This window comes from Myripristis murdjan, chromosome 6 (genome assembly GCF_902150065.1).
Source record: "Myripristis murdjan chromosome 6, fMyrMur1.1, whole genome shotgun sequence".
NCBI classification, from domain to species: Eukaryota; Metazoa; Chordata; class Actinopteri; order Holocentriformes; family Holocentridae; genus Myripristis; species Myripristis murdjan.
Window position 1 is genome coordinate 26,078,387 of NC_043985.1, and position 19,422 is coordinate 26,097,808.

Sequence of the window (19,422 nt, forward strand, 5' to 3'; positions counted from 1 at the left end):
GAATGGTGTTAGATGACATGTAGCTAAAATAAAACAAAATACAGTAAATTCACATGACTTTTCTAATCTTTGTTGGTTGACTGTTTAGTGCAAATGGCTTCACAGCCTAGAAATCAGCCTAGAAATCTGTAATCCATGATGAATGTGATGTAAAATGTAGTGAGGTATATTTTAACATTCACATGTTGATGTGTGTTTCATCAGCAAAGGGAGTGAAATCCTTATAATTCCAGTTTTAGTGATTTTCATGTTTTAACTGCAGCTGAACCCCCTGCTGCTCCCTTATGGGTTGAGAAAATTACTTGGGTTTATAAAAACTTTGCAAAACCAGTTAGTTAAACTTGAAAAAGCACTGTTGCCAAGTCAATTAGTAAAAGTTGAAATTTCAAGCATTCATTCAACAGTGCACACACCCACACCCTCACGCACAGCTTACAGAGATGCAGAAAGGTAGAAATCAGGAGCGGATGCGAGAGAGGAATCCAAATTTTTTTAAAGCAGGCAGAGAGAAAGAGCACAGTTCATCAATGGTACAAACACAGCGCTTTATCTCACACAGCAGGTGTGTGGATTACCTTTTTAATTGGATCTTTGTTTGAGCCTGGCAAAGGCAATGGACTATTGTTGTCATCGTTGAAAGGAGGATGAGAGAGCAGGGAAAGGGCGGAAGGAGAGCCGCGGAAAGGAGGTGTGTTTCAATCATCTCAGCTGCACGCTTCTGGAAACATAAACCCAATTACCACCGAGACAGAGGAAGAGGGTGCAACACATCCCACACACACACACACACACACACACATACACACACACACACACACACACAAACACAAGCATCTGTCTGCCCTGAACATCCTGTTTTGCCTTTTGCTATCTGAACACACAGCGGGGTATTAGCAAAATCAGTGTATGAATTTGGGTGACATGCTTGGGATTGTCCTCTGTCCCTCTGGGTCCCTTTTATCTAATGGATGTAATAAATGAAGAAGAAAAACTGTTGCAGACAGCAACAAGACCCAGCAGAATTCAGAGTCAAAGGAATATTGTCTGCTCCTGTCCTCCTACCAATAGCAAAGTCTCTCTCTCTCTCTCTCTCTCTCTCTCTCTCTTCTCTCAGTATTCAGACTCCATCCTTCCCCAAACACAACTGCCAATCACAGATACCGTCACCATGGCAGCAGAGCTCCTCCAGGCCACTGGGGGCAGGATGGAGCAGATGGAGCAGCAGATGGGTCAGATGAGGTGCATGTCAGAGATGCAGATGTCCTCCTCCTCCTCTTCCACCACCTTCACCACCAGCTCTTCCTCCAGCTCCTCCACCTCCACCTTCTCCCTGAGCTCCACCAAGCTGCGCAAAGTCTCTCCGGCCTCCTCCAGGATCCTAGATGGTAGGGAGGTGCAGCATCTGCTTTTTCTTCATGCCCTGCTGCTCTCTAGTGAAACACATTCTGTTCTGAGAGAGGCCATGACCAATGGGATTTAACCAACATGTCTTTTAGTACAGTGATCACCACCATCAGTGAAATTAACAGACTTTGAACATAATTACCCATGTTAATCAGAGATGATAAAGATCACAGATAAAAATCACAGCAGTTTTAACTTTTTTTTTTTTTTTTTTCTTTTTTCACCTGTCCCACTGTAGAGAATATTCCAATGTGTTTTTCTGCTCTGGCTCTGCTCTTGCAATATTTACAGAGCAGACCGATGGCTGCTGTATATTGCCAATATCATTATGTTGCTGTTTTTAATCAGATAAAATACCACAATGTAACAATAACAAATGAAGCACAAATTGCTGAACTTCAGTGAATATTTACTTAACATGAATGTTATTGTCTGCTTTGTCTCTGTTTGCTGAAGTCGATCTGCACTCTGTCTGCACCGCACTCATATTAAATAAATGCATCAGCTAAATAAACGTCCACAGGTAATCAAAAAAATTAACTTATGAATAAAACAATTGTTCAACAGCAGCCAGACTAACAAGTCTGTGTCTGCAGGCATTTTTTGTTTATTGGCCTTGTGAGTGCAGGTAATAACCAATTATCTCACAATGCCAGATATCAGCCTGATTACTGATTAGTAAGTCTGTCTCTACCTGAGAGGACACTAATAACATAAAGTATCATAGCAAACCATGGTAGTATCGCACTTGAGATGGCAGTCACCATAGTTACCAGAAAGTATTATTAGAAAAACCATGGTTTCTATTCCAATCCTACAGCAGACCATGCAGCATTTTAGGCACCTGGCCAAAGTGTTGATAATTGTCACGTGTGTACAGTAGACGGTTGTAACCTAGTTTCCCTGGTTCTATACGTTGGCTTGCTGATAAATCTACCGGTGCGAATGTTCCCCCAGAGCACTCTGTGGTGCATCGTAAAACTTCGGCAGTGGCGGAGTCCTTCAGCCAGGTGCAGAAATCCCTCCAGATTCCTGAGGGAGAGTCTGTCCCAGATTTCGAGGAGAAACTGCGCCCCATCACCGCTCAAGAGGGTGAGTTTAACTGCACCTTTCATCTCACAACACCTTGAAATTTCAAGCAACACCCACTGCATCCCCCTAGTATCTCGCCTCCACCATCACCTTACAAACAACTGTGAGCCCCTGAGATTAAGAGAACTAGTGTGAAAGCTATTTTTAGATATTGCCCACAGTTTGCCTAGAAACTCAAGATGACACCAGAAGAAAAAAAAAAACTATTGGAAGGTAAAAGTTTGCTGCAGTGTGTAAACATGTGATGTCTGCGTGTTTCTCTGGACAACAGTTTTGATTTACGGTTGAAGCTGTGTAAATCAACGGGTTGAAAAAGGGCCTCACAAAGTGCAAAGAGACTGTGGTGAAGTTTTTGTGATGCTCATGACCTCCACGAAGGTAAAAAAAAAAAAAAAAAAAAAAAAAAAAAAAAAACTTTGCTGCTTTTGCTGAGTACAGTCGTCTGTTCTGCATAAACTGTAGGTGTTTGAGGCTTATTCGCACTGGCTCTACCTGTGAATTATAGATTAAGAGACGTGCATGAAACAGCCTGTCACAACACTCAGCACACTGCGGAGTAGCCTCTGCATTAGCATCCTTGGACTGACCTTGCACCTATTAGTCCAAGGGGAGCAGGGAAAAGGAGAGGAACAGGCAGTAAATCTGATGGATGTGATCTCATAACCATAATAACTTTTCTAAAAAAAAAAAAAAAAATCCTCGTTAATAGAGAAAAGAGAGGCGGTGCAGTGGTTATGCTCAAGCAAAAAAAAAAAAGAAAGTTATAGTTATTTCAACCATACAAATGAACGCACTTCATGATCTCAGAGTGCTGTCCTGTGCCTGATGGGCCATTTTAGGTGACAAGGTTGTGTTCAAGGCCAAGGTGACGGGGAAGCCTGAACCCACTGTGACCTGGGAAAGAGCCAGTGGGTGCCCGCTGTCTGACCAGACCATGACTTTCTACGACAACATCAACAATCAGCACATGCTCAAGGTTTGTCAGCACAGCTACACAACACATAGTGCACCTCATAGATCCTGTTAATAAAATGAGGCTTATACTGAGTCAGGTTTATGTTGTTTTTCTCCAATCTCAGTCCTCAAAACGTCAGGTCTCAAACAGTAGAACTCGAAAACTACACTACGGTGTCAAGTAGAAAGCCAAAGAGAGCTTTTAGATTAGGCTCATTGTGTAATTGTTCCATTAGTGTTAGTGCAATTCCATCTCGGTAAACACGACCAGAGTTTGCAGTAAAACTGGAGGTCAAAAATTAAATGGCAAACATGGCAAATGGTCGGTATTTTTGCAGCTGCATGCATCACCATGTGAATTGATGCATGCTCTGTAATTACCAATACAGTCAAGCTACACTGATTTTCTTGGCCATGTCACTGATTGTTGTTAATTAACCATACACCGTGCATTTTTTAAGACAAATCTGTTGTATTTATACATAGATGCCACTTGTATTTTATTAAATGTATATGGTTGCTGAGTGCAAATCCTGTATGATCTTTGCCAAGTCGACACCCTGCAACTGTTCCTTTGATAAATACTCTTTTTGAAACCAAACGCGTGTGTCAGGACATTTTTTTTGTCTCCTCTACGAAGATAGATAGTCGAAATCTGAAAAGGTGAGTGTGACCGTAAAGTAGGGCTGAAGAATGCAGTGTCTCTATACGGGCTCCCATTAAGCCGGGGGCTCTGACATCTTGGTGCTGTCAACTCAAACAGCACACCATGCATCATGTGAAAAAGTAGACAGAAAAAAAAAAAAAACTCTCTCTGATCCTTTTATCTATAACCACTCTGGAGTGGATTTAGCGCTGTCTCTGTACCAGCCGGGGAGCTTAAGTGAAGCTTAAATAGCTATTATAAAGCAATTAACTTGTGGGTGCTGACATATGCATCTCCCCTTGCCATCTGTTTCTCTGGTGAGGGATGACTGTTAAATTGCAGTGTGAAATGTTTACGTCGTATTCCTAGCATGGCACTGCCTCCCTCTGCCTGAACCAAGTAATGCAATAAGATTTAAAGTGACCAGTGCTAAAGCATGAGGTCTCCTCTATAATGAGATATCCACCAGTGTGATATAAATCCGCTTCATGACCACTGACATGTGTCATTTCCTCTCTCCTGCCTTTTCAGTCTAGGCAGTCTCCTTTTCAGCACTGTGAAATAGACCAGATAAGATATAAACGCATCTTATAAATCCATACAATCTGTTTTGTTTTTTTTTTCATCAGTGTTGCAGCAAGCTTTGATCTAGCCATTTTAATTTATTCTTTTTTAAATGTGATCCCCCTCTTCAGATCAAAAGTCTGGTCCTGGAGGAAGCTGATGTCTACAAGTGTATTGCCTCCAATGTGCACGGAGACGCCATCTACTCCGTATCCCTCACTGTTACAGAGAGTAAGCCTGGCCATCTGATGTAATGTGTTTCCTGTATGAAACAATGGATCTGTCAGAGTCCTCAGAGTAATCTAGATGTTTTATATTTGAGATTACAAGCTGTTTTTTTTTATAGATGCTCTCTCTTTGTTTCCAGATCCAGCGATGGACCTCAAAAAGATGCTGAAGAAACGGTAGGAACACAAGCCTCAGGTTTGGACTCATCAAAAACTAATCTGTCAAGGTGTAGGGGGACGTTCTCCGGATCCCCTTCTACTCCTTGTTTCCACATAGATCTACAGGACAAAGGTCTAAGGAGATCCATTGTATGCCAGTGTCGGCCAAAAGAAGATGCTTTGAGATTTTATTAAACATGCACACACACTGTGAGACGCACCTGCATTGCACGCATACACACAAACTCCGGTTTCCCCTCTGAGGTCTTTCTTCCTTTGCAGCAGTGTGGAGAAGAGAGAGGAGAAGAAGCCACCTACAGAGGAGGAGATGTTAAAGATCCTGTCTGGAGCTGACAAGAAGGACTACGAGAGGATTTGTGCCGAGCACGGCTTTACCGACTTCAGAGGAATCCTCAAGAAGCTCAAGGAGATGAAGAAGAAAGAGGAGGTGGAGGTGGGCCTGTCACACAGAGAGCTTGTTCACATAGCGCGGGATCAGATGAGATAGGAAGGAGCGGGTTATGATATGAACAACACCTCAAAATAGAGCAGGAGACAGTAGAACAAAACAGAAAAGGAAAGTTTATGCCACACAGCACTGCCACGTCGACAGAGGTACATCACAGAGCAACGATCAAGTCAACTAATGGAAAGTTTACCTAAGAACCTGATGAAAGAATATCCTTCTTTTTTATTGGTTTGGCAAAATCTGTAAATACTCCATTCCACTTGTCTCCAATGCAGTTTCAGTTTTTCGAGATCGAGGGGTCGAGAAAGTGACACTTGATTCAGAAAAACTCTGGAAAACACGTAGGATTATCTCATCCCACTGGCAGATTTTATATTTTTAAGAAAATACAGGTTTCAAGACCAAATACGAGACTAAATGACTTGGTGAAGTGGACGTTTGACAAGGTGAATTACTTTCCAGATGGTGAAGGTGTTGAAGCCGCTGGAGAACATCACTGCCAAGATTGATACCAATGTCGTGTTCGACACCATCCTGGAACTGAGGGATCCGAACACCAAGATGCGCTGGTTCCTGGTAAACAATCCAAACTGTCAGCGGGTCTGTTTTGTTTGTTTGCGTGCATATGTATGGATACGCGTGTGCATTTGCATACACGACCTAAACCACTTGTGAGTTTTCCCTTGTCAGCTGTTTGATTTATGATTCAGGGCACGGAGATGCTGAGGATCCAGTACTCTCTTGGGAAATATGAAGTGAAACAGATGGGAACCAAGCACATGCTGTGTGTCTCCAGCGTGGGCCTCGGTGACATGGGCACCTACACTCTGCAGGTCGGAGACAAGACTCTGTCAGCCAAGCTTACCGTCATAGGCAAGTGCACAACACACCTCCTTCCCACCGCGTGTAGCTCAGAATAGAAGTCACTGCTGACTGTATTTCTCTCTCTCTTTTTGCTCTCTCTATATGTATTCCTCTACCCTGACTGATAGATTGATTGTTTATCTTGTGGCATGCCCTCAAAGTGCCCAGACACAAAATGGTGAAACAAATTCTTCATGATTACTGCACAGATTCTGTATCTTAAACTTACTACTCTTGACAAATAAAATATGACACAAAAAAAAAAACCTGTTCCCTTCCTAAAACACGTCTCAAGCCTTTCATAATCATCCAATCCAAAAGAAATCATCAGAGATTGGGATTCCACTAAAAAGTCCCTTGGCTTACACCATCATACAAGGGACTGTAAAATATAAAATGTACCTCAGTCTCCCTGGCCTCACACAGCAGTCTATATAGGTAATGTACCTGCATTCAGGGATTTTTGACTTTTGTTTAAATTGTACTTAACATTAGGTTATCAACAGACGTTTTCGTCACACATAACGAACAAATTCCCACTCAGTATTTAACCTATTTTAATAATTAGTCACTCAGTCAGATGATATAGTATTTCATGTCACTAAGCCTGGGATGTTCATGTTGAATATCCAAATTAGATATTCTCTTGGGTCTAATGATGTATTTGCTGTAAGTCTCTGTTAAGACAGGTCTATTACAAAACTGAAGCATGTGACATTTATGTCAGATATCTACACCTGCGCCGTGTGGTGTTTTGTGTTTGGGCTTGATCCGCTGTGTGAGAGATGATGAGATGGAGTTGCTGATTTATCTCTTATTACTGGTGACTGATGGTTTGAGTAAGCTGAGTGTATAAAAGAATTATATGTATCAGACTTTTTTTGTTTTTCCTAATTCTTTCCTCATGGTGTCAGGTCCCTCATGTATGACACTTCATATTAAATTATTGGTTCATTAGAAATCCCATACCTGGAGGCAGATACTCTTCCTGGGACCATAACAGAGATTGCATGCAATAAGTGTAGCAACTAAAATAAATAACCAGTTAAATGAAATAAGAAAAAAAAAGGAAGGAAAGCAACATCTGAGCTGTCTGAGTTGTCCCTCAGCCATTATCTTCATATTACCATTAACAAGCATATGCCAATTCACACAACCACTACATAAACAGAAAGAAAGAAAGAAAGAAAGATAGAAAGAAAGACAGAAAGAACTAAGTAAAAGGAGGAAATCTACCACTTTATTATTGAAATCCTAACCCAGAAAAACACTTACCATGCGTATAATGAAGCTCAGGTGGAAACAAGAAAAGGTTATTTCATTTCTTTTGTTGTGTGTGTAACAGTTGATATGCTATTCCATGCTTTCATCGCTGTATAGATAATGTGTTCTGCATCGCCCAGGTTGCTCCGCCTCTGTCTTTTGATGTCTGACCGTCTCCTTGCTCTCCTTTCTCGCCCTTTCAGACGAGCCTCTGAAGTTCCTGTCTGACTTCAGCCCCATGAGGGTGACGGAGCGCCAGACTGCTGTGTTCGAGGTCCGCCTCTCCAAGAAGACAGATTCACCGCTCATCTGGAAGGTTAGCGTGTGACTCACAAAGACACACTGAAGGACTTAGTCACACTTTTGCAGAAGTATACAGTGTGAAGTCCTATCTGTGATCCCACCAGGTGAGGGATTTTATGCAACTGCTCCCCAGGTAAAGCAGGAGTTCTTGAAGCTCAGAATAGCGAGGCAGACAAATGTGGTTTCAAGATTATAGGTAGAAACCAGATAAAAAAAAAACATTTCAACCTCTATTCCTCTGCTGTTATTCTCGTCACACTCCACTGTAGTCGTTTTAAGTAAAAGTACCAGAGGAAAAAAAAACATGAATGTCAATCTGTGGCTTAACCACATTTCAGTTCACAAAAGATTTTTTGTTTTTTGGAATGATTCAGTTCAAGTCGATTTTGTGATTCAAAAGTCAGTGATTTGATTCAGTACTTAAACCAAATTTAAAGATATGAACCAGTGCAATAATGTGAGAAATGTGCTGAAATTTGAAACATATGTACGAGACAACAGTATTACCACGATATTTCGTTCTTTTTCATCAATGAATTCAAAGCATTTCAGGTCAATCCAGGCCTAAGCCAGAGGATTTATCCTATTTCTTTCTTTCTTGCTTCATTTGCGTTTTGACAGGTAAAGGGAAAGGAGGTAAAGAGAGATGAGAAGTTTGATGTGTCTCTGTCGGAGGACGGCCTGACCTACACCCTGAAGATTAAAGACGTGAAAGCCAGCGACACTGGAGACTACACCATCAGCATCGGAGACCTCACCGCCACCGTGCCGCTTTTCATTGAAAGTACGGAGGAGCAGTTCAGACAACTTCTTCATACACTTTGGCCCACCATCATTATTATTATTTATTTATTTTGCTTTGTATTGTTGTGTTTTTGTTTTCTTTTCTTTTCTTTTTCCCAAAAGGGCTGTGTCTCCGTGTTTTAGCCGAGGTAGCATTTCCAAGGCAACAACCCTCCCCCCTCAGACCCCGTCGAGATGAGCAGCTACTGTCTTCCTTGCTCCCCTGAGATTAGAGGCTCGGTTCCTTCATAGCTATGCTAAACAACATCATCTTGCCTCTATCTTCCAAATGAAGATGTATGGGTAGCATAATAAATCCTCCCTCCTAGTGCTGAGTTGAAAGTAATCCAACCAAATCCCTCCTCACAACAAGCTCATTTATTACAGCTCTGTCTAACAAGATGCTTACTAGCCCAAGGTGCAAGCTGGGGCATGTAAATATCTTCACAAGGACACGTGGCTGTCCTCTGGGGTTGGGGTAACACAGCCATGGTAATTGGGGTTGTGTTAATTAAAGTTATTCATCATTAGACTTTATTTTCCGTGCTCTATAAGTTCCTTTCTTCCTCTATCTGTGTGCGAGGAGGCCAGGACCTGTTGTGTAGGGAGCAGAGAGCAGCGGTTTGCTTACATGGTGGCAAGTTAATGGGCACTTAGTGAAGCTCTGCTCAAATCTCCACTGATTTCTATGCAGCAGTCGTGTTTCTGATTTTGGATTTGCTCGGATGTATTTTGCATATGTTTAAAATGCAAGAGTCAACAATAAAATTTGGAGGGAAACGTGCGAGGAGAAGCCAAATAAACCCTAGAAGAATCCAAGCCCTGCAGTGACAGCAAAATTTTTCTGTTTTTTTGTCAACATTGACAAAAACAAACTCTCGTGACTCTCGTATGACTCTCAGCCTCGCCCTCTTTTCCCCCTCAAGGAATTCCCATCAAGTTTATCCGGCCCTTGAAGAACGTACGTGTCAAGGAGAAAGCCCAGGCCCACCTGGAGTGCGAGATGAGCTCCAAGGACGTTCACATCCGCTGGCTGAAGGACGGGCGTGACATCACGGGCAGGGCTTGCTATGTCTTCCTGCAGGAGGGCAAGAGGGCAGAGCTTATCATAGATGACTGTGAACTGGAGAACGAGGGAGAGTACGCCATAATGTGTACTCAGGACAACGACACACACGAGTATATCAGTTCTGCCAACCTGACCGTGGATGGTAATTCTATCTATCTAAGTCATCCTCATTACCTGTTTTTTTTTCATGTCTAATATGAACAATTAGCTCATCTGCTCAGTAAACAGATAGATAGAAAGATATGAATAAACCTGTTCCCGCTTCCTTGTGTGTTGCCAGAGCGTTTTGCCATCGTGACGAGTGGCATGTCAGATGTTCAGTGTCCAACAGGCTCCCCTGCAGAACTGTGCGTTGTCCTGAATGATGAGAAGCTGGACGGCGTGTGGCTTAAGGACGGAGTGGAGGTAAGAGACAATATGATGACAGGATGACGGGGCTGGAACCTCCTGGTTAGGCCCCAAAATGCAGACTCTGAAAAAAACAGACCCATTTACCATGCCTGCCTATAATATCAGCCTTGTTTATTCCCTTCTTGTAAGCACAAATTCCACGAGTTAATGCTTAGTTCCCACAGAACCAAGTGGAGTATTCACTGCACAAGGGCTGGCCCAAGTCTTTATTGGGCCCTAAGCAGAATTTGATTTTGGGGAGCCCCACCGCCTCCACACCAGCGATACAAATGACTTGTAAATGCTTGGTCATTCATACACCTACTGTAACTCTAACACACATTGTCAGTTTTAGTAGTTACATCATACCAGTTGCAGTCTGGTGTGTTTTTACCCTTCTATGGTTTTGAATCTTAAAAGGTAGCAAACTCACTCGTGTTAATTTGTACCATAATGTTAAAATTAATACAGTACTAAGTGGCATACTGAATGCTCTCATAAGAATGTGATACCCTGAAAAGTAACAAAATAAACCAGCAAGCAATACATTTAATTCATTTAATTGTTTTTGGTTTAAAAAAAAATGCAATGTGCACAAGTGCAGATCACTATCAGCCCCTGCTTTTTAGACCACGGGATATTCAGGGGGAGATAAAAGGTCAACAGTGGATGCCAAACAGAAGCGATATTCATCATCTGAAAGCTGGAACGTGAAGATTAATTTGAGATGCAGCTCAGCACTGTGTGCCAAGTTGTTCTAGTCATAAATTTGTGATAAACATTTTGTTTTTGTTAGGTGCCTGTTTATTTATTTAGAGTGTATAAAAGTCAGGACATTGTGATGAAAGCATATGATGGCTATTCCCATGCTCAAATATGTCTCATAAGTTCTTGCAGTTATTTCAGGGTTGATGCCATTTGTTGCACAGATTTCCTGTAAAATTTAACCATTTTTGACCGCTCAAGAATTGATAAACATGGACAAAAATCCCCCCAAAATACCACATTGGGGCACTAAGACCTTTAGGAACACCACAACACCACAGAAAACAGCAAATGGATGGTGAGCATTCTGTTCTTGAAATTGCTCAGAAAATCCCCTTTAGTATAGTTTAACTTTAAAACCATACATCCTGTGAATGCCTTCGGTCTCTAGCTTGTGGTTGTAAAGTTTGATGAGGCTGTGATTATCCTAAAGGTCACAATGGGTCATTTTATACAGTGATGTCAAGCTTCGTAAAATGGTCTCACTACAATGAAATGGCTACTGTGGGAGCTAACATCATCACACATGAATAAAATTGGGCTCATCGAGTCTCATCTTTCCAGTGATATTGAATTTATGCAACTCCAAGACTGTTTACACCCAAGTTTGCAAAAATATCCCATTTTAGAATAGGCAAATATAACACATTTGTACTGCATGCAAACAACTGCATGGTTTTTGCTTCTAACCAGATGGGATTAGCATAAGGTGGGCACATCTGCAAAGGGGAGATGCACAAGTGGTGATGGTTCAGAGCCCGTTTTCATCCAGGTATTGTAATGTGAGAGGTCAAGGGACAAATTTTGGAGGAATATTTATTCCCCTTGCCGACAACCATAACATAACAAGGTAACAATAGATTCCTCAGGTCATCTAGTTTCATATGATACTAGTATCTTTACTCTAGCTTTAAAACTGAGCCCGCCACAGCCTCTGAAAAACAGCATGACGTACAGGGATGTTTTCACTGAGTAATCGATGCATTTTTCTCTCACACTGCATTTATTCAGGCCTAATAAAAGTTACTGTCCTGCTTTGTCTTCTATGTTACATTTGCCAGATTTCAGAACTGCATGGGGTTCAGGTGGTCAAACAGGGAGCGGTCCACAAGCTGCTCTTCAGTGGGGTCTCCGATGGCCACCAGGGCAAGTACACCTTCAGAGCCAAGGGGGCCGAGAGCGAGGCTGTTCTCGCCATTGCAGGTCAGCGTGTGGATGTATGCGTCTGTGGTTGTGTAAACGTGTTTACAGTCACAGCCGGGGTGTGAGCCTTCTCTAACGGAGATCGATTGCGCTGGAATAAGCTTCGTGCCATTGCTGAGAATCAGACACCGTGTCAGTGTTCAAATCCAGACTCGAGATCCATTTATTCAGCACAGCTCACAGCACTTTAACTCTCACTCTTAGCTGCAATCAGTCATTCACGTAACTTCCCCTGCAGCCTGCCTTGATATTTCCTGGTACTCCCACATGTACTTGTATATGTTTTTGCAAATATCTTATACATATAGTCCCACTTATTCCCTCACAGTTCTCAAACCTTGACCAGCAGTTTAGCTTCATATCATGATGTTGCATGCTCCTGCATTATACATCCCACATTATCCTGGTCCTACTCCAAGACTAAGGTTATTATAGTAAATATATAAATTGACGTAAAAGTGAGAAAAAATAAAACCATTATTTTGTGTACGCTTTTATCTCAAGCAGACTTGACTACTGCAACGTACTTTTTACCGGCCTCCCAAAGAAAACTACTGACAGACTTCAGCTCATCCAAAACTCTGCTGCTCGCTTATTAACCAGAACCAGGAAGAGAGAGCATATTAGTCCGGTCTTAGCTGCCCTACACTGGCTCCCTGTAACATTTAGAGTTGATTTTAAGGTTCTCCTACTTGTATACAAAGCACTTCATGGGCTGGGACCGAGCTACATTGCCAACTCCCTTATTGCACCCCAAAGAACACTGCGATCGTCTGATGCTGGCTTATTGGTTCCCTACAACAGTCGAAAGAAAATTGGGGATGCCGCCTTTATTACTTACGCCCCTAAGCTTTGGAACACACTACCTTTAGACATCAGGGAAGCCAGCTCACTAGACATCTTTAAAAGAAGATTAAAGACCCACCTTTTCACTCTAGCCTTTAACTAGCTCCTATTTTATTCCACACTGTTGTCTTTTATTGTTTTATTTGCATCTTTTGTTTTATTTCAAATTTTATTTCAATTTTTAGCCTTTTCTTTTTAATTGCACCCTGTGCTGTGTTTTATTCTTTTTAATGTTTTATTTAATGTGTTTTCAAATATTCTTCTTTTTATTATGAAGCACTTTGAGCTGCAATTCTTGTATGAAAGGTGCTATACAAATAAAGTTTTATTATTATTATTGTTATGTGAAGGGCAAACGAGTAGAGTAGATGAATTTTTAGCTATTTTACTGAACACTGGCTGACAAATTAATTATAAATAGATTTTATAAAATAATTCATGAATTATTGCTTGTTATGGAACACCTGTCTAAAACAAATACCCATTTTCAACTTCTCTGATTACACATTTATAAAGACCACCCCGACCAAACACATTGAAACTAGATTTAAAACTGAATAAGAAATAATGGAAAAATACACATTTGTATAAAAAATAAGCAATATCTGTGAAATCTACTTGGAAAACAAACCAAAACTGAACTGAAAATGAAATAATAATTTAAAAAAATAATGAAAAATCCCTAACTCTAATTTCCGTGGCCCAGACCCTCCAGAGATTGACTCCTCGGTGCTGGACTTGCTGGGGGCCCGGCCTGTGACAGTGAAAGCTGGCCAGACAGCCACTATTAAAATCCCCTTCAAAGGCAGACCTCCTCCCAAGGTCACCTGGTACAAGGACGGACTGGAGGTCATGGAGGATGAGCGGACCAAGGTGGAGCGAGCAGCTGACTCCACCACGCTGGTGCTCAGCAGGTAGGGGGCAAAAGATGCCGTCACCCATAGTTTTACAGTTTGTGGCTTACACTACTCATGCCTAAATATGCCTAAATTCCTAAATATCCCTGCTCAATCTGCCTGTTTATCCAGATGTGTAAGAGAGGACAGCGGTGCGATCATGCTCCGTTTGAAGAGTGACTGTGGCACCGCTGTTGCCAACCTGCACCTCAATGTGATTGGTGGGTGAACTCAACATCGGGCAACTTAAGTTTTTCCTTGCCCTGAACTCAGATATTTGAAATGTTTAACCCAGACCATTTTGCTGCGCTCTTCAGACCACCCTAAGATGCCTCAAGGCAAAGTGGAGTTCCTGGAGCGATCGAGAAAGTGTATCAAGATGAAGTGGAAGGCTCCCCGGGACAATGGGGGTAAACAGGTGACCAGCTTTGTGATTGAACGGCGCCTGGCGGGTAAGAAGTCCTGGTTCAGGGTGGGCGAGGTGGACAGCGGCACCACCGTCTTCAGCGATGACAAGGTGGACGAGGGCCAGGCGTACCAGTACCGCATCAGGGCCGTCAACTCTGAGGGAATGAGCGATCCTCTTGAGACGGAGGAGGTGTATGCTGGAGAGCCCATAGGTGAAAACTTGTGTGCATGTATCAGAAGGCTGCTATCATCATCATCATCATCATCGAGATAATAAATCATCCAATGATATTATTATCATTATTGTTAGGGATGGACAATATTGGAAACTTAAAGTACATTAAACTATGGGTATGAGTTGATCATCTTAATTACCTTAAGACAGGCCTCTCTGAAAAGCTTGTCCTGCTTTGTACTTGCTCTGGTATTACAATTCCTAAAAAAAATGGTATGAATTTCTGCATCAGCTATAAAAGGCAGGAAGATATTGGATGGGCGTGTCAGCCTGAAAAACCATATCGGTGCATCCGTAATTGCCACTGTCAGTATTGTCAGTTCGTCTCTCCAGACATCCAGGTGTTGCGTAAGAAACCTTTTAGGGCTTTGGAGCAGCCACAGGTGAGAGCTGTAATCACCATATTGTCTTCCACTTCACTGTCATTACCGTCGTAATCATTACGATCAGCATGCAACATTCATTTTCACAGTCACCTTCACTGTCAGCCACATTCTTACTCCTGCGTCTCCAGCATTTCAATATGCTGTACTCCCGTCTCAATCTTACGACCCAGAGCCTCCGGGAATGTCGTCCCAGCCCCAAGTGTCGAACATCACCAAGGACGCCATGACAGTGAGCTGGACGCCCCCAGCCAGCGACGGAGGAGCCCCTGTGCTGGGCTACAGCCTGGAGAGGAGGAAGAAGGGCAGCAACATGTGGGTCCAGGTCAACAAGGAGCTGCTCACAGGTCAGAGTCTGGCCTGTGAAAATAAGCTGCTTTGTTTTCTTTGTTCTCCATGTCATGCTGTATGTATGTTGTATCAAATCAAAAGTATCCACTGGGGACGGCATCCAAACTGCACGGTAATCACTTCTTCTGTATTGACGGTGTTGACTTCTCTGTGTGTGGTTGTATTTTTCTTGCATCGCATTTGTATCTGTTATATGTTTTCCAGATACCAAGTGTGTGGTGGATGGGCTTGTGGATAATGTGGAGTATGAGTTTCGAGTGATCAGCGTGAACAGAGCCGGAGCAGGCAGCCCCAGTACGGTTTCTAACGCCGTCCTCGCCAAAGACCCCATACGTGAGTCCTTCACCCTCCTTTCCACTCTCCCTCCGTCTATAAATTTTTATCATCCATATCATGTAGACTATATAATATTATCACAAGCATACCCATGGAAATTTATACGCCAATTAAAATCTCAAATGTGACACGTTAACACAAAGGCATCATGTAAAAGTGATGCACTCAGTCATAGTAATTTTCTCATTTTCCTCTCCTAGGAGCTCCTGGCCTGGTGAGGGACCTGTGTGTGTCTGACTCTTCAAACTCCTCCATTTCTCTGAGCTGGAAATCCCCAGAACAGGGAGACGAGCCCTCAGGCTATATCCTCGAGGTTCGCCCTGAGGATGCTAAAGAATGGATGAAGGCCACTAAGATCCCAATTGCGGGTACTACCTTCACCGTGGGAGGTCTTCAGGAGCGCATGAAGTACTTCTTCCGTATCCGGGCTGTCAACGAGGGAGGGGTGGGAGAGTCCACTGAGCTGTCAGAGGGTGTATTGGCCATGCCCCCACCTGGTGAGATGGCCATATTCTCTCATAGTTTTGTCTGGTTTATTCTGTCCTATTCTATCAGTATTTGGAAAAAAAATGCATCTGACTGACTTCTTCCTGCACAGAGGCTCCCAAGTTTGCCCTCCAGGGGAAAATGATGAACCAGATGGTGGTCCGTGCGGGATCGGCTCTCTGCCTTCAACTCAGCTTCACTGTAAGACCCCCATCAGTCTAATGCCGTATTCCTTGTTTTATCACTCTTCACTTCACTTTATTAATCCCCACACAGAAATTTTGTTATCACTTGCCCCCTTTTCAGGAAGGTCAGAGTTCAGGCTCAGCTGCAGCACAGTGCCTCTAAAGTCAGGGTTTTGTTCAAGGAAACTGCATCAGGGCAGATGCTTGGAGACGAGGGGCCGGAGCCTGGTTTGGTTCAAGAATGATGCACTAATAGTTGCCACCCTAATAATTCCTAATGGCTGATGGTTTGGCACAACTTCGCCCCCAAAATACAAGATGCACCAAATAGTCAGGAACACAAAGATTCCCACCACACTGGTACATAAGATTATTTTGGGGCATTTCTGCTTTATGTGGCAGTCACACTGGAGAGAGACAGGAAAGCCAGGGCAGAGAGAGGGGATTATATGCAGCAAAGGGCCTGGGCCAGATTCAAACCCAGGCCACTGTGGTTTAACCTTTTTATTATGTGCTACATGCTCTACACAGTGAGCCACCAGGGCATGTCAACGCAGTGGGTCTAATCAATATCTTTCTTCTACCTCTTTTATCTACAAGTGTGGCGGGAGTCCTAGCAAATCCTCATGCTCTCTCCCCTTCTCGACTCTGGCAGGGTTCCCCTCCTCCTGTGGTAACCTGGCTCAGGGATGGCATCCGCACCAGCGGCAGGGAGATCATAACCAAGAGCAAAAATCACTCCCAGTTCCTTATCTCCTCCTCCCAGCGATCTGACTCTGGTATCTACCGCGCCCACCTCAAGAACGACTATGGAGAGGTTTACTACGACATTAACGTCAAAGTTACAGGCAAGTATACTGAGGGTGGAATCATTTCTGTGTCAAGACACGTGCTCTCTGTGCGGAGGATAATGAATCTCTCTTTCTCTCAGACTTCCCACGACCCCCGAAGAACCTTCGCCTGGTCGAGGAGGTCCCAGGCACCGTGACCCTGCACTGGGATCACACCCCAGACCTGGCCAGTGACGATGGATCTCACTACGTCATCCTCAAACGAGACATCAGTACTCCTTCTTGGTTCACTGTGGCTGAGCGTGTCTTCAGCAACAAGTACACTGTCACCGGGCTGCTTCCCGGGAGGAAGTACTTCTTCCGGGTCATCGCGCAGAATTCGATTGGAGACAGCGATCCTCTAGACTCAAAGGAGCCTCTGATCATTGCCAAGGAGAAAGGTGGGCCTTTGATTTCAGTATTACATCAGAAAAGGTGTGTGAAAGGAATGTTTCTGCTCATTTTTTGTGTGTTTGCGTTTAAGAGCGCATCAGCGGCCTTCTGTTGAAGGCGTATTCCCCCCCACCACGTCAGGTGAAGCCTTCCTTCCTCCTTCCGCTGAAGGACCACGCTGTTTGCAGAGGCTACGACTGTACCATGAGCTGTGCCTATCAGGGCATGCCTACTCCACAGGTATGGTCGGCATGGTTACTGATGTCGGTGTCTCATCAGTCACAAATATATTTAAAGGTAATGTTGATATTTTAGCTGTTTAAGAGGTCAGGTGTTCATGTGCTTTGCTTTCCTCTCGCAATAACAGTAATAATGGAACTTCGCCTGCTTAATTATCATAATCAAACCCTCCACACCACCTGTGCTATACCTCCACCCATTGTGAATACCATGATACTGTCCAAAATGAAATGATGTTTGCAACTCCCCTGCGCAGGCGTGCTGCTATAAGGGAGAATCAAAGATCTCAGACTCCCCTCGGTTTTGGCAGAGTACAGCTAACGGAGTGTGTACTCTCGTCATCCCTACCTGTGGAGCTAAAGATGGCGGAGAATACACCCTGGTGCTGGAAAACCCACTGGGCATGGCCAAGTGCTCCTGCAAGCTGGTGATCTTTGGTAAGTGTTGAAGGAGACAGGCACGAGGGAGTGGAAGAAGGAAGGCAATGAGGATGCAGGGGAGGAAAGAAGCTGGTTGTGACTGATCCTGTGTCTCTCTGTGTGTCATCATGTCTTCCAGATAAGGATGACAAGGGACTTCTGGAAAGCCTGACCAAACGTACAAACAAAGAGAAGCTTATCTCATAAGATGACTGCGTGAACTCCTTACAGCTACTAAAAAAAATGACAGAAGATACAATTTAATTAGCCAGAGACCTTATACGTATTGTTGCCATTTACAAGAGTTTTGGTTAAAAAATAAGAGTTTTAGAAGTAGAAAGTATATCATTCATATTCTGATGTGAACATCTGTTTTTGGTTCATTGTCATTTGTTCAAAATAGATGCCTGTATGAATTTTTCTTGACTTAGGTAATACACTAAATGAACACTAGAGGTCACACAAATTAATGTGTGGTTCTCTTTATTCAGCTCACTCAGTCAGTCCTTTCTGTCTGTCTGTCTGTCTGTCTGTCTCTCTCTCTGTCTCTCTCTCTCTCTCTGTCTCTGTCTTACTCTCTCTCTCTCTCTTTAGTCACACACTCTTTTCTTTGAACCATAGCAGGCTCTGCTTCTCATCTTTCTGCATTCCAAGTAAACCATATCTTCCTGACTAAACTCGAATTTCACAGCACTTGCTATGTCATCCCACTTGCTGAGCCAAATGGATTGGTTGTAAGTGATATTAGAAACAAAAATCATTCTGTTTAGCGAAACACGGTACCCACCTTACAGTGCATTCCCACTTGGCATCAGATCTCAGGAGTCGAAGAATCTTTGAGTCAATTTGCATGCATATTTCCTAAATAAAATGTTAGTGCACCTACTCAACATTTGATTTCCCTTGGGTGGTATTGGTGAGTCGGTTTGATAAGGCACATGCCATATAAACTCAATCCCAGTCTTTTCTGTCTCTATCAAATAAAGGCAAAAATGCCAAAAAATTGAATCTTTAAAGCAAGCAAATAAGTCAGTATCATTAAGCTGCAGGCATGGAAACCGCCAGCTCAGTTTTAGAAAAACAGTTTTCAAAGAACCACAGTTTTAGACCAGTGCTTTTAAACTGGTTAGAGGTGGCTATGTTTGGCCAGGGGTTTTCTCAGGTCATGGTTAGAGTAAGAATTTGGGTCCGCTCTAAAAATGTTGCTGGCTTCAGGGCCATTTTCACTTGCGTCGGAAACTGCTGGTGTGAAACTGAGG

The 19,422-nt window shown here is 43.1% G+C and overlaps 1 protein-coding gene across 1 annotated transcript; it reads left to right on the forward strand.

Moving 5' to 3' along the window:
* The first annotated feature begins 1,257 nt into the window (after positions 1 to 1,257).
* LOC115360884 (immunoglobulin superfamily member 22-like) lies at positions 1,258 to 18,944 on the forward strand. Its single transcript, XM_030054060.1, has 25 exons — positions 1,258 to 1,385; positions 2,362 to 2,496; positions 3,336 to 3,472; positions 4,792 to 4,891; positions 5,028 to 5,064; positions 5,329 to 5,500; positions 5,978 to 6,091; positions 6,226 to 6,388; positions 7,846 to 7,958; positions 8,567 to 8,729; positions 9,655 to 9,939; positions 10,078 to 10,202; positions 12,014 to 12,155; positions 13,708 to 13,915; positions 14,030 to 14,118; positions 14,215 to 14,517; positions 15,097 to 15,270; positions 15,479 to 15,607; positions 15,811 to 16,107; positions 16,209 to 16,297; positions 16,937 to 17,129; positions 17,213 to 17,512; positions 17,596 to 17,744; positions 18,001 to 18,181; positions 18,303 to 18,944. Exons 1-25 carry the CDS (start codon positions 1,259 to 1,261, stop codon positions 18,368 to 18,370), a joined length of 3,993 nt encoding a protein of 1,330 aa, XP_029909920.1. The 5' UTR covers position 1,258; the 3' UTR covers positions 18,371 to 18,944.
* Positions 18,945 to 19,422: the final 478 nt, after the last annotated feature.